This window comes from Myotis yumanensis, unplaced genomic scaffold (assembly GCF_028538775.1).
Source record: "Myotis yumanensis isolate MYYU_CA2020_CCGP unplaced genomic scaffold, mMyoYum1.0.hap1 SCAF_1, whole genome shotgun sequence".
NCBI lineage: Eukaryota > Metazoa > Chordata > Mammalia > Chiroptera > Vespertilionidae > Myotis > Myotis yumanensis.
Genome location: NW_027223752.1, coordinates 109051672 through 109067450, shown reverse-complemented (window position 1 = coordinate 109067450; position 15779 = coordinate 109051672). Strand labels below are relative to the sequence as shown.

The following is a 15779-nucleotide window of genomic DNA, read 5'->3' as shown; positions in this document are numbered from 1 at the left end:
AATTAGATCAGTCAGCCAAACGACCTTCCGGATGTCCTTCCGGACGTCCTTCTGGACAAAGCCGCTGCAGCGGGGGCTGAGGCAAAGGTGGTTAGGGGCGATCAGGCAGGCAGGCAGAATGGTTAGAGGCGATCGGGCAGGCAGGCAGGCAGAGTGGTTAAGGGTAAGCAGGCAGGGGAGTGGTTAGGGGCAATCAGGCAGGCAGGCAGGCAGAGGGGTTAGGGGTGATCAGGCAGGCAGGCGAGCAGTTAGGAGCCAGCCATCCTGGATTGCGAGAGGGATGTCCAACTGTCAGTTTAGGCCCGATCCTGCAGCCTAAATCAGCAGTCAGACATCCCCAGCGGGGTCCCGGATTGCAAGAGAGTGCAGGCCAGGCTGAGGGACTTTCTGCCCTGTGCACGAATTCCGTGCACCGGGCCTCTAGTCCTATATAACAAAGAAGTAATATGCAAATTGACTGTCACGCCCCCACACAAAGATGGCCGCCCCCATGTGGTCAATAGGTGGCCGCCACAAGATGGCCGGCAGGGGAGGGTGGGGTTAAGGGGGAGAGATCAACCAAAGGACTGGTATGCATGCATATAAGCCTAACCAATGGACTCAGCCACCAGGGGGTGAAGGAATGAGTGGGGGTCTGGAGGGCAATAGGGGGATAAGGAGAAATGTAATATCTTAATCAATAAAGAAAAAAATTAAAAAAATAACAAAAAAATTGCTTTCATACACAAAAAAAGGGTAAACTAATTAAAATGAAGAATAATTTATAGGGACTCAACAGTAAGAGTAGATGACACCAAGAATCAAATCAGCAATTTGGAATGTAAGGAAGATAAACAATACCCCATCAGAACAGCAAAAAGAAAATAGAATCCAAAAAAATGAAGATAGTATGAGGATCCTCTGAGACAATGTCATGCATAGCAACAGTCACATCATGGGGTTGCTGGAAGGAAACGAGAAAGGAAGAAATTGAAAACCTATTTGAAGAAATAATGACTGAAAACTTCCCTAACCTGTGAAAGGATATAGACATACAAGTCCAAGCAGGTCAGAGAGTCCTAAACAAGATGAACCCAAAGGGGTCCACACCAAGACACAACACAGTTAAAGACAGAATTTTTAAAGCACCAAGAGAAAAGTAGTTAGGTACTTACAGGAGAGCTCCCATAAGACTATCAGATGATTTCTCAACAGAACCTTTTGAGGCCAGAAGGGGTTAGCAACAAATATTCAAAGTGATGAAAAGCAAGGATCTACAACCAAGATTACTTTACCCAGCAAAGCTATCATTTAGAATTTAAGAAATATAAAGGGCTGCCAGACAAGAAAAGCTAAAGTAATTCATCACCACCAAACCAGTATTACATGAAATTTTAAAGGGTCTTCTTCAAGTGGAAGAAGGAGAAGGAGGAGAAGGAGGAGTGGGAAGAAGAGAAGAAGAAAATGAAAATTATGAACAATAAAATGGCAATAAATATATATTTACCATTGAATCTAAAAAACACACTAAACAAGCAGTGTGGTCAAGAGAGGTAGCAATGGGGGAGTAAAGGAGAAAGGTTTGGAGGAGTCTGTGGCCTGCTTACCTTAGATCATTTAATTGGCATCTGAGCAAAAGAAGGTGCTTCTGTCAGATGTTCTAATAGTGCTCTGGTCTTCCGAAACACCATGATCACACTGTGCTGGATACTTTTTCTGCCATCCCCATGGCACTGCAGACTACACCAGGACAGAGGTCAGATCTGTGCTGCACTGAGACCTCCGGGAACCTGGTGCTCAAAATATCACTTGATAAAGTGAGGGAAGTTTAAGGTTCTCTTCGTCAAAGCTGTATTAGTGGACTAGTGGGGAGGACTCTAATAATAATGGGTTAATAAATTAGAGAAAGATGAAGCAGCCAACTCTGCTTTTTAAAAGATTGCTTACTGAGAAAAATATAAAAAGTAAGAAGACAGTATCTGGAGAGGAACCTGGAGGAGGAAGTAGTGGTTCTTTTTTAAAAATTTATGAGTCAGTTATTCATTCAACAATTATCTATTGAGGGAGGTACAGTTGAACCTCTGTGGAGGTTCCCACAAATATTATTGAACCATTCTTGTGCCTGTTCCAATTTGAGGTTGAAGAAGGGTCACCATTCATATTGTAAACAAGTGTCCTCTTCATGCTCTATTTCAGAGGTCCTCAAACTTTTTAAACAGGGGGCCAGTTCACTGTCCCTCAGACATTCCACACATGCGCACTGCGGGCCCGGGACGAGTCGGCTGCTAAGCAGGACAGGCAGCGGTGGCAAAAACACCCGGCGGGCCGGATAAATGTTTTCGGCGGGCCGCATGTGGCCCGAGGGCCGTAGTTTGAGGACCCCTGATCTATTTGGTGCCATGGTTTGCACATTTTTTTTTTTTTTTTACTTTTTTTGGGATCATTTTGCTGTTTAAAATGAACCCTGAACATAAAATGTTGTTTCGTGTACTTAATCACAGCAAGTCCATGATGTGCCTTATGGAGAAATTATACATGTTAGATAAGATTCATCCAGGCATTGTTTATTGTTCTTTTGACCATGAGTTTAATGCTAATGAATCAACAATCTCTATTATATAAGGTGTCAGAGGCCCTAACCTTGGAATTCCTCCTGGAGCAATGGTGTTAGTATTTGCTAAATTCAGAGTTGCAGCCACTTTGTAGAGTGTAATTACAGTGTATAATGATATTCAACTATATGTACTCTTCCAGGTACTGTTCTGGGTCTGATTGTTCAAAAAGTAATGGTGACAGATGGGATCTCTCCCCTGGTGGATCTTATGTTCTAGTAGGGCCTCTTGCCCATATGGAAATAAACAATATACTGCTCAACATATATCTGCTGGAAAAACACTATCAATAACAATAATATAGACCCCCCCCCAACACTTTTTATTCTTTTTCATCTCCAAATATTTTGTTCATTTCTTAAGGAAAATAGCTTAGTCATTTAACTGGAGGTCATTTTTGCCCCATGTGGTCAGGGCCGGTTTCTCACATAGCATCAACCAGGTTCTGTGCTCTTGCCTGCTCACATGCTCCCAAGTGCACACTCTTATTCTGTCTTTCTCTTTTTTTTTTTTTGCAATCAATTTATTTTTTTTTATTATTTTTTTTTTTAATTTTTCGCTAAATGTATTACAAAGGGTATTACATAAGTGTCCTCCCCCCCCCCCCCCGCCCTCGACAAACCCCTGCCCTCCCTTACCCCCTAGTGTCTTATGTCCATTAGTTATGCTTATAAGGATGCATACAAGTCCTTTGGTTGATCTCTTACTCCCCTCCCTCCTGTCCCCCAACCCTCCCTGGTCTTCCCACTGCAGTTTGACAATCAGTTTGAGGCAGCTCTGCCTCTGTATCTTTTATTGTTCAAAGTTTGTAATGGTCTTTATTATCCATGAATGGGTGAGATCATGTGGTATTTTTCCTTCATTGACTGGCTTGTTTCACTTAGCATAATGCTCTCCAGTTCCATCCATGCTGTTGCAAATGGTAAGAGTTCCTTCTTTTTTACAGCAGCATAGTATTCCATCGTGTAGATGTACCACAGTTTTCTAATCCATTCATCTACTGATGGGCACTTAGGCTGTTTCTAAATCTTAGCTATGGTGAATTGTGCTGCTATGAACATAGGGGTGCATATATCCTTTCTGATTGGTGTTTCTGGTTTCTTGGGATATATTCCTAGGAGTGGGATCACAGGGTCAAATGGGAGTTCCATTTCCAATTTTTTGAGGAAACTCCATACTGTCTTCCACTCTGTCTTTCTCTTGTCATTGTTTTTTACAGTTCACATTCTCATGTTCTCAATTTCAATCCTCTCATTGCTCATTAAGGTATTTTTCTGAAAATGAAAAACAAACAAAAATTTTTTCCATCATATTCTCCTAAAGAAAGTTTCTAGTGCCAGCTGTTCTAATAGTTTATTTCATCCACCTATGGTTATTTTCATCTGTGTACCTTGTTGCATTTATTACTCTTCTTACCTTAAACTTCTTTCTTTTACTAAAATTAAAAAAAAAAAATCTGTCCCAAGCCCATCACTGAACAGATGGTAGTCTGTTAGAGTACTTGCCCCCTTTTGAATATTCAGAGTGAAATTGATTTGGAGGGATTCTTGGACAATCAATGATTCCCAAAGACCCTTTAGCCATTATTTTTTTAAATCTATAGAATAATCATAGTGTTTAGTAGATGCCCGTTGATTGAAGTAGCGAGACCAATGATTGAAGTCTGCTATAGCCAAACTTAATAGCACTGCTGGCTTTGCTCTGGGGAGGTCTGAGCACTCCCTGGTGGGTCCAGGTAGGTGCTTATGGTTCTGACTAATGGATCATTTCCCCTGAGCTATGGCTTTCTTATAAGAGGATTTGGAGACACTAAGTTTTTATGTATAGGATTCAGTAGCCAATTTATATTTTTATAAGCAGGTGGTCATTTACATAATTGCCTCAGGCCTGGCCCTCCCCTCCCCACCAGGAGACTGGAAGATAAAAGTGAAAGACTTTTCACCTCTACAGCCTATTCTTATATTCTTATACACCTTAAACACTGTTTTCCTTCTTTTTTTAAAAAATACTTTTATTGAATTCAGAGAAGAAGGGAGAGGGAGAGAGAGATAGAAACATCAGTGATGAGAGAGAATCATTGATTGTCTGCTCTTGCACTACCCCTGCTGGGTATCGAACCGATAACCAGGGCATGTGCCTTTGATTGGAATCGAACCTGGGGCCCCTCAGTCCGCAGGCCAATGCTTAAACACTGTTTTCTACCCTCAGGGGAATGAATGATAAGAAAGGAATCCCTGGATTATAATTGTGTCTTTCACAATTGGGGAATATTTTGTTCTTGACTGATATATTTTAAAAATATATATATTTCTTTATTGATTTCAGAGGGGAAGGGGGAGAGAGAGAGATAGAAACATCAGTGATGAGAGAGAATCATTGATCAGCTGCCTCTTGCACGCCCCCTACTGGTCATCGATCCCACAACCTGGGCATGTGCCCTTGACCGGAATCGAACCTGGGACCCTTCAGTCTGAGGGCTGACACTCTATCCACTGAGCCAAACCAGCTAGGGCTTGACTGATATATTTTAACCAACTTCTGAAAATTTTAGTTCCTGTTGTGTGTGTGTGTGTGTGTGTGTGTGTGTGTGTGTGTGTGTGTAGGGAGGGAAAAGGGTGGTGATAATGAATAGAGTGAATATTTGTCCTCCAGTTAAATGACTAGCTGATGCTATTAGAAGCAGAAACTATGTGCGTTGGGAGAAAGGAACAGAGGAGTTCCACTAGCATCATGAGCTACATAGCTTTCTTGTGCCCCTCCAGATTCACTGTCAGTTTTTGTCCCATGTGGTCAGAGCTGACCTCTCACATGGCATCAACCAGGTTCTGTGCTCTCTAGCTTGTGCCTGGCTTAGGCCTGGGGATGCACCTGCAGGGCATTGATGGAGAGTGGGAAAAGAGCAAAGACAGGTCCCATTTCTGGGGCCCCTCTTTGTCTGGTTGTGGTTTGCTGGTAGCTGTGGCCCTGCAAACCATAGCCATAGGCTCTCCTTGCCCTGGGGGTGGTGAAGGCCTCATGGGAACTTCATCCCTTGTTGCTTTTTCTTAATCCTGCCATATATTTGTCAATAGTCCTTCCATGAAATGTTCCTCTAATACCCCTTTCTGAATTAGCCAACTGTTTGCTGCTGGGACACTACTATTGGAGCTGACAAATTTGAGGAATTGGTACCTTTTGAGGAAAACCCATAGAGCATAGGACACTGTACAGCAAAGGTTGTAAGTGGGATAGAGGGAATATGCTGGCTAGTCTGTTGTCATTGGTAAGGTGTGGAGTTGTCCTATTGTTAGGCATGTTGAGGAAACCATCAGAGTGGATATTCTACAGCAAGCATGCCAAACTCAAAGGCTAACACAGGCCAATAAAAAAGGTTTTAAGTTTATGGGGGGCCTAAAAAAAAAAAAGCTTCAATTTTCATAGAAACGCAGGTTTATTTTGTTAGAGACATTCTAATCACAAAGTGCTGAAATAAATGAGTAATTGTTAACATAAAATAATAGAACATTTTAATAAAATTAATATTTTTTTCTTGAACATTAACTTACCAGACACTGAATAACTGCACAAATTAATAAGCATAATGCAAATAAACCTATTTTTCTTGTTCTCCAAAAGCAAAATATTTCCTGTTGGGCACACCAAACAAGACAGTACAAGAAGCATGACATGGCAATTGGCTGCTAAAATATTTGCTGCTAACTGGTGTGCCTGTGTGTAAGGCACATAAGGGAAATGAATGCAACATGATTATAGTAATCAGTCATTAGTGAACGTTGTAATTCGTTATTAATAATTATGTATAACAGGATATTGTAAAAATTTTGTTATGAAATTTTTATTAAAATGTTTCTTACATACCGTTATATTGGCTGGGCTGCAAAAATATTTGTTGTGGGCCACATGGGGCATGCGGGCTGCGAGTTTGACATGCTTGGTCTACAGGGTGCAAACAGTGTGTGTAGCAGTTGAGCTTTGGCTATGAGAAGACTGTTGTAGGAAATCCTAGCCTATCTAATAAAGAGGGGATATGCTAATTGACCCTCACGCCGTTGCACAGATGGTAGAACCCACAGCCAATAAGTCAATATGCTAATTGACTGCCCACCCTCAAAGATGGCGGCGGCCACTCCACTTAACCCCACCGGGGCAGCAGGCATGCAGCAAGGCCAGGCCTGCCCCAAGGCGGGCCCGCCCGTTCTGCGCGCCTGCCTCTGGAGTTCCCCAGTCCCCTCAGCCCCCTAGCCACCCAGGGCCGGCCCGAGGCACAGGCAAGCCTCACATGGTGGCTGCCCTGCTGACACCCGAGACACAGGCAAGCCTCGGATGGCAGCTGCCCAGCCACCCAGGGTGGCCCGAGGCTCAGGTAACCAGGGTCGGCTGAGGCTTGCGCTGCTGGCAGTAGCAGCAGCAGAGGTGTGACGGGGCGTCACCTTCCCCTGATCGTCGGGTCGCCTCCCACCTCTGAGGGCTCCCGGACTGTGATAGGGGGCAGGCCAGGCTGAGGGACATCCCCCCACTCCAGTGCATGAATTTTCATGCACCGGGCCTCTAGTACTTTAATAAAATCCCATTGTCCTGATTGCTACAGGCCTTGACATTGACTTGTCACCTGGGATTTTCTATTTAACTTTTGGGGTTTTTTTTTGTGTGTGTGTGTGTCCATTTTTTAAAAGTGCATTTTATTGATTTCAGAGAGGGAGAGAGAGATAAAAGTATCAGTGGTGAGAGGGAATCATTGATCCGCTGTATTGTGCATGTCTCCTACTGGGGGGTCAAGCCCACAACTGGGGCAAATACCCTGACTAGGAATTGAATTGTGACCTCCTGGTTCATGGGTTGACGCTCAAACACAACCACGCTGGCCAGGCTTGTGTGTATTTTAATTGAGATAATTGTAGAATTATCATATTTTATTCCTCTGAGTCCAGTTATAAGAAATACTATAGAGATATTCCTTTTATATTTTACTTAATGGTAAGGTTTTAAAAAACTGTAATATTTTATCACAATAACAATATTAACATTTCTACAACTTACCAATCCTATTCAGATTTCCCCACTTGTACTCATTTGAGTATTTGGAGGGCTTTTGATCAGGGTAGTTATATTTTCAGTTTCAGAATGAGAATTCTAGTGCTATAAATTTAATATGCCTTGGAAAAGGTCTTGGTTTTTCTTTGAAAACATTTATATGACATTAGAGTATCACACATATATTTTCCCCTTGACTTTCTTTTTCCTCCTAAGTGTCTAAGATTCAATGAACCATTGAAGCTATCCTATTATCTATAGAAATGTTTTCCATTCAACCTTTTCAAGAAATCACCTGTTATGTCCAGTGAAATGTAAGCATACTGTGGACTTGACACATTTTAGTTCTTCCAGACAGCAGTGTGGTCAAATCCAAATTGTAAGGGCAGGGAGTCAGTTAACAAACTTTCCATTTACAGTTGGGTCACAGAGCAGTATGACCTATGACTCATCCCTGAATCAATCTATCTGGTTCTTAATACACTCATCTGTAAATGAGATATTTTTATTTATATCTAAGGCAAATTCCAACTACAGTATTATTTATTTATTGCTTATATATAAAATAATATCAGGGTGATAAAACTCATTTTATATCCTCTCAGAATCTTTCACTATTTTTTAAAGTTTATTTCTTACCTTGCTTTCCACAAATTTCTATCAAGGATTTTGCCCCAGTAAGTTAAATACTGGTAAATACCTTTATTAAAAGGGACAGTATATATTGGAAGGTCAGTTTTGCAATCCTGATGACAGGTTTTTATCTCATGGTATGTCTTAATAACTTGGTTCTTCTCACTGGGAGATATGTCTTTGGAAATGTATAATATCCCCCAAAGATTGGGGATGCAGTGTTCATTATGCATAAAAAGTAATTTTGTTTTTGGTATCATAACTTCTAATAGAACATGTGAAACTATAACATTTCTAGATTTGATTAAATACCTCTCTTGTTAGAGATGGTTTATTCATTGCTTTGAGTAGTTAAATAATTTAGAAATCACTAGAAGAATGAAAGAAGAGAAGCAATGATAATGCTGATTAGGAGTAAGTTTGGGATATTTAACAGTTAAAAAAGATATATCTGCCTTTTTAGTATTTGCTATAATTCAATATTTGATTTGCCATTTCCCTCTTATTGAAAAGGCTTCCTACCTAGAGAAGCATCAGTGCTCACAGTGAACTAGTGCCACAGAGAATGTTAAATCTTGTGATGAGGGTTAATTGCTGTTTTATCCACTCTTCAAAGGAATGCACACATCAAACCATCACCACCACCCTCCAGGACCCAGTGTCATTGCACCAGTGCCTATGTGCTTCAGCCAGCAGCTTAATTTTGAAAAGCCTCATCTTTGAATTTTCTTTTTAATATTTCAGAGAATATACTTTTTATATATTTTATATAAATATATTACGGGTCAGGAATTATCATGTTTTTAAATACATTGACTTTCTTAAAATTGAGGATGAGGAATGGTAGTAGTAATGACCAAATTACCTTAAATGAGAAACTCCTATTATTTTTATTTTTTAAATAGTGTTTCAGTATAGAGACAACACATTTTTTAAAATATATTTTTATTGATTTCAGAGAAGAAGGGAGTGGGAGAGAGAGATAGAAACATAAATGATGAGAGAGAATCACTGATTGGATGCCTCCTGCATAGCCCCCAATGGGGATTGAGGCCACAACCCAGGCATGTACCCTGACCGGAAAAGAACCATGATCTCTTGGTTTATAGGTCGATGTTCAAACAGTGAACCATGCTGACAACCCTATTATTTTTAATTACGGTAAAGAACACTAATTACATCAGAATACTAGTAATGCTGACATATACTGTTTGTCCCAGAAATATGAACAAATCATAGAGGAAAAGGCTGTATTCACATTTTATTCCTCTGAGACCAAGACAAATGTGCATTCTTTATGCAGCATACTAGTATGTATCATCAGGACAGTGAAAGGTGAGAAACCTGTCGGATATACCAGGCAGCAGGGTTTTATGATTCATTTTGTTGATTAAGGTCCAATGTTTATAGTATATTTTTTTCCTATAAAATTTGACTCAACTTGGTACAAGGCCTCATGCCATTTGTGGCTGCATCTGCACCACTACCTATAGCTCTGGTGTTGCTTATAATACTTTAACCTGTTTTGAGGCACCTGATAAGGGTTGCTGAAAAGGCTTTGAAATGCTTTTATTATTATTTTTTAAGAACATTTTTCATAAATTGTTACAAGGGATCACTGATGTAGGTGTGTACTAGTATAAACTTACATGAAATCACACATATTTTAGCATAAAAAAGATCTGACCCCAACAGTCCAGCCTCTGTTTTTATAGTTTAAGAGACTGAGGCTTGGAGAGGTGAGCCAAATTGCAAGGGTTGCAAGTCTAGCCAAGTGGTTGTTCATATGTAGTCTGTGGGTCCTTTCGAGTCACAAAGACCATGTCAAGGAGATAGTGAGGGCAAAAATTTTTTTTTCAGAAACTTACTAAGATACATTTTGTGTTTGCTGGGTTGTCATCTGCATCAATGATTCCTGGGCACTGATGGGTAAAATGCAGGCCCTTAGGACATATCAAAGCAGTGGCATCATATGTCTTCACCCAGCATGCACACAGTTTCTTTTAAAGATTAGTGGTTGTCTTCAGAAAAACTTTTATGTGATGGCCTGAATTGTAATTAAAGTAGCTATTTATATTTGAAAGAAGGACAAAAAAACTATGGTTATTTAGCCTTTAGTGTCTGGAGGATCTAGAAAACGAATGAAGTGAGCCTGTCATTACAAGGCTAACAACTGACAGCATTTGTTGTCACAAATAACCAGTAAGCTTTCTAGTGAAAATTACATTTTGGAAAACTTATATCCTGCTCTGAGCATGACAACTTCCCAATGCTTAGTGACTTTTCTGATGAAATTGGTAGTGATGTAGTTCACACATGTAATTTTCTGATAGGACGAAATATATCACCATTTGGAAAATTGGCATAACCCAATTACTAATATATTCCAAATAATATTATAATTTTTTCATGGGTTTATGATCCATTCAAAGTATAACAGACAAATAGATTTTAACGTAACAAAGAATGATAAGTTTACATTCCTATTGCAGCTACTCTTTGGGAAATTTAAGTTTGGTGTGGTATCAAAAAAGAATACTCATAATTACCTAGAAGAATTATTAAAATGTTGGTTATTTCTTCCAAAGGTCTTGCGCATGCATATAAGCATAACCAATGGACACAGAAACTAGGGGAGTAAGGGCATGTACAGGGGAGGGGGAGCCGGGGAGAGGTCACTGGGAGAAAAAGGAGACATATGTAATACTATATGTAATACTTTAAACAATAAAGAATTTTAAAAAATGATGTTTATTCTTCCAGCTAAATATTTGTGAAGTTTTTAAAAATACTTTGCCATATTGCAACAGATTGAATGCAGAATCAGTGATGAGAACCCAGATGTCTTCGATTAAGCAATGTGTAAAACTCCCCCTAACTTTTCTGTTTTTCAAAATGGAATTTTCATATAATTCTGTTCTTTATGTTAACAGTAATGGTTTTATTATTAACTTAAACATGAATTAATAAATATTAAAAAAATTTTCATTTTTACTTCTAATATGGTAATTGTTCTTAGCTATACCCCACATAAACAAAAGCTTTTGGGGTCCTCAGTAATTTTCATGGTGTGAATGGATCCTGAGATGAAAGTTGAAGAGATCTGGTGCAGTCTCTTTTTTTCTGGGGCATTCTTGTTATTTTACACATTGTACTTCCTCTGTTTAACCAGTACTTATTTGATTGTTTTTTGTTTTTGTTTTTATTTTATTTCTCCTATGTTAACATTTCCAAAATTGGGATGCCTGTTGTTTTAAAATGTATGTATAGCTAATGTAATATTTCTTTAATTCACCCAAATCAAATGTTGCTGTTAGTTAAAACCACTATATGATTTCTTAGTGTATATATAATTTTACTTTGAAAACAGTAAAATTCATCCCTTTTATAAAATGTAGACTAATACTTTTATCTGCTTGTAGATAAAAATAAAATTTGTCAAATAATGGAACTGATTTTATAATTTGGGTAGTGATTGAGCACTGACCCAGTAGGCTGAAAACTCTCAACAAAGTGGGAATTGAGGGATCATTTCTCAACATAATAAAAGCGTTATATGAATGACCTACAGCTAACATCATACTCAATGGACAAAAGTTAAATCATTTCTTATAAGAACTGGAACAAGACAGGGATGCTCCCTTTCACCACTCCTGTTCAACATAGTACCAGAAGTGTTAGCTGTAGTATCAGTCAAGAAGAAGAAATAAAAGGTATCCAAATTATAAAGGAGGAAGTAAAATTCACTATTTGCAGTTGACATGATTCTGTACATATAAAACCCTAAAGACTCCATAAAAAACTACTAGATTTAATAAATGAATTCAGCAACATAGCAGGTTATAAAATTAACATCCAGAAATCTATGGCATTTTTATACACCAATAATGAACACTCAGAAAGGGAAACCAAATAACCCCATTTACCATTGAAACATAAAAATTTATATACGTAGGAATAAACTTAACCAAGCAGGTAAAAGACTTGCACATGGAAAACTACAGGACATTGTAAAAAGAGATAGAGGAAGAGAGGAAGACATACGTAAGTGGCGGAATGTACCGTGTTCATAGATTGGTAGAATCAGCATCATTAAAATGGCCATACTACCAAAAGCAATCTATAGATTCAATGCAATCCCTATCAAAACACCAATGGATTATTTCATAAACCTAGAACAGATATTCCAAAAATATATATGGAATTGAAAAAGACCCTGAATAGCCACAGAAATCTTGAGAAAGAAGAAAAAATTTGGAGGGATAATAATGTCAGATATTAAGTTAGATTACAATGCCACTATACTCAAAATAGCCTGGTACTGGCACACAAACACACATATAGACCAATGGAACAGAACATAGAACCCAGAAACGGACCCAAGACATTATGCCCAATTAATATTTGACAAAGGAGGCCAGAGCATACAATGGGGTCAAGATAGTCTCTTTAATAAATGGTGCTGGGAAAATTGGACAGATATGTGCAAAAAATGAAATTAGACCACGAACTTACACCATACACAAACTAAAAATGGATAAAGGACTTTAATGTAAGATGTGAAACCATAAAGATCTTAGAATAATCCATTGGTAGCAAAATCTCAGGCATTTCTTGTAGCATTTTCTTTGCAGATACATCTCTTATGACAATGGAAACTAAGGAGAAAATCAACAAGTGGGACTACATCAAAATAAAAAGCTTCTGCACAGCAAAATAAACCATCAATAAAATAACAAGAGAGCCCACAGCATGGGAGAGCATATTTGCCAATGATATATCTGATATACAAATTTTACAGGGAGCTCATACAACTTAACAAAAGGAAGACAAACCAATTAAAAAACAAGCAAAAGACTGAAATAGACACTTCTCCACAATGGACATACAGAAGGCCAAAAGGCATATGAAACAATGCTTAAAGCCACTAATCATCTGAGAGATCTAAATCAAAAGACCAATGAGGTACTACCTCACACCTGTCAGAATGGCTTTATCAACAAATTAACAAATGCCAATCCTGGTGAGGATGTGGAGAAAAGGGAACTCTCATATACTGCATTTGGGAATGCAGAGTGGTGCACCCACGAGGAAAACCTTTTGGAGTTTCCTCAAAAAACTAAAACTGGAACTACCATTTGATCCAGTGATTCCACTTCTAGGAATATATCCCATGAATTCAGAAACACCCATCAGAAAGAATATATGCACCCCTATATTCATAGCAGTGCAATATAACCTGTAGTGCCTGTAATTAGTTGTCTTTAATTTAGCATCCTCAAGGATTAGTGTTCTAAAAATGTTTCTTATATAGTGTAAATGATGAGTTTACAAAACTGTTAAAGGTGTTTTCTTAGAGACTTTTTATAAATATTTAACCTGCATCCCGGTTTTTATAAACAGATTTAGCATATATCAAGCTAATTTTTTTGCCTTGTTTTTAAGTGATTTTGCTCAGTTGATGAGTAGGACTTTTGGTTCTGATTCTCAATATCATAGACTCACGTGCTTTCATTTTTCTCTTTGTTTCTTCTCTATGTAACAGTGATTATATCTGCTAAAATGTTCCTAATGCTACTGATAAGAAATGTTAACTTGGGTGTCTTAATTGATTTTGTTACAGCATTTGCAAACTCCACTCTTATACAAATACAGTTATTAAAATACTGTCTTTTATGTCATTTTTTATGTGTATATGCCAGATACTACCACCTTATTAGCATAATACTTTTAATGTTTTTTCATCTTAAGGACATGAAATATGATTAATTTTCTGACAATAATTTATTGAACAAAATAAATATTTATTGAACAGAATTCTTTAATAGTCTAGATAAGCACTGTTTAGATTTTGTATTTTTAATCCAGTAGATATGATTTAACTTTGCATGAAATTTGTTTCATGGCTTAGATTTATTATTTATACTTTATTTTTAGAATATATATTTTATTTAGAAATATTAGGATAATAATGACAGTAATGGTCATTATTACTCTCTGCCGAGTATACGCTGTGTATCTGGCAGTGGTTTAAGCATTTTATATCATTTAGTCCTCACAGAAAGAAATACTGTTGTTTTGGTATTTTGCCTATGAATGCACTAGATACAGAGACTATATAAACAACTTGCCCAGAACTACACAAGTGGTGAAACACAAATTCAAGCCCAGACAATTTTACTTCAGAACAGGTCTTTCCTCATACCACATTTCTTTTTCAATAAATTGTTTTAAGGGAACTAATGGAATTTCTGTCTAGAATACTGATCCATCTTAAATAGTTATTTTGCTCTTTAATAGTTGGGATTTAAGTACTTTTATCCTAACATGTAGTTTTCTGTCATGAGTTACCCTTTTTAAAAATATGCTTTTTTGTATTTGTAGATATGCCTCTTCATGTCCGACGAAGCAGTGACCCCGCTTTAACTGGCCTCTCAGCTTCTGTCAGTGATAGTAATTTTTCCTCTGAAGAGCCTTCACGAAAAAACCCAACACGCTGGTCAACAACTGCTGGCTTCCTTAAGCAAAACACTGCTGGTAGCCCTAAAACCCGTGACAGGAAGGTAACCACTTCTATTTTGTCTTCTTAGTTTCTTCATGATAGTCAGTGTATGTGCTTAATGAACTTTTACCTCAAAGTTCAGATAGCTTTCTATTTTATATTGCCCTTGCATTTTCTGATAACACTTGTGCTATATATGATCTACATTTATTTCTCCATGTTTGAATAGATAATATGTTCACGTGATTAAAAATGAAAACTTTTTGATATTTAGTATGAAGTGTGTATAAGTAAAGTCCCTACATTGTTTCCTGTCTTACCTCTGTTTTTCTTCAAGAGCAATGCCCTTATAAGTTTTTTTTCATGTTTTTACAGGTATATTTTACACATGTATACAAATACTCATATTGGCACACATGATACATTAAAGAAATTATAGCATTATGGGTTTTGAAGGATGAAAATGGACTCCATGGTCATTTATTCTAATTACTTAGTTGATAACTTTATTTCCCTCCAAAATGGAAGTTTCCTTAGTCCAGTAGTCGCTACCCTTTTGGACCTCATGGACCACCAGTGGTCCGCGGACCACCAGTTGGCAACCTCTGCTCCAAAGGTTTCCTTAAACCAGCATTTGTCAACCTTTCGAACCTCACAGACCACTAGTGGTCCGCAGACCAAGGGTTGGCGACCACTGCTAGTCTACAAAATGAAAATTTCTTTTTTGATCGAATTTATTTTAGTCCTGAACTAATTTTTTTAGTCTGTTTAGTTTATTTTTTCTAATTTTTTTTATTAATGCTCTTTGTCATATATTTCTACAGTGCCCTATCATCTTATTTTGTTACAGTTATAACCCTTTACCTAATGAACTTTAACCTATGTTAGTCATTTTCCCTATTGAACCTATAGAATAATGTTCAGTTAACATCTGTTGAGTGAATTAATCAACATTTTTTAATGGTAGCACATTATGTATCATGTGTGTGCACATATATGTATGTATATATATATAATATATA

The 15779-nt window shown here is 37.9% G+C and overlaps 1 protein-coding gene across 23 annotated transcripts in view; it reads left to right on the top strand.

The window, feature by feature from the left end:
• Positions 1-15779, top strand: part of PARD3 (par-3 family cell polarity regulator) — a 798768-nt gene that overhangs the window by 312067 nt on the left and 470922 nt on the right. For all 23 annotated transcript variants that reach the window (XM_070429321.1, XM_070429362.1, XM_070429354.1 and 20 more), the window contains exon 4: positions 14640-14818. In XM_070429321.1, the coding sequence (XP_070285422.1) occupies positions 14640-14818 (179 nt within the window). The remainder of the gene's footprint in view (positions 1-14639; positions 14819-15779) is intronic.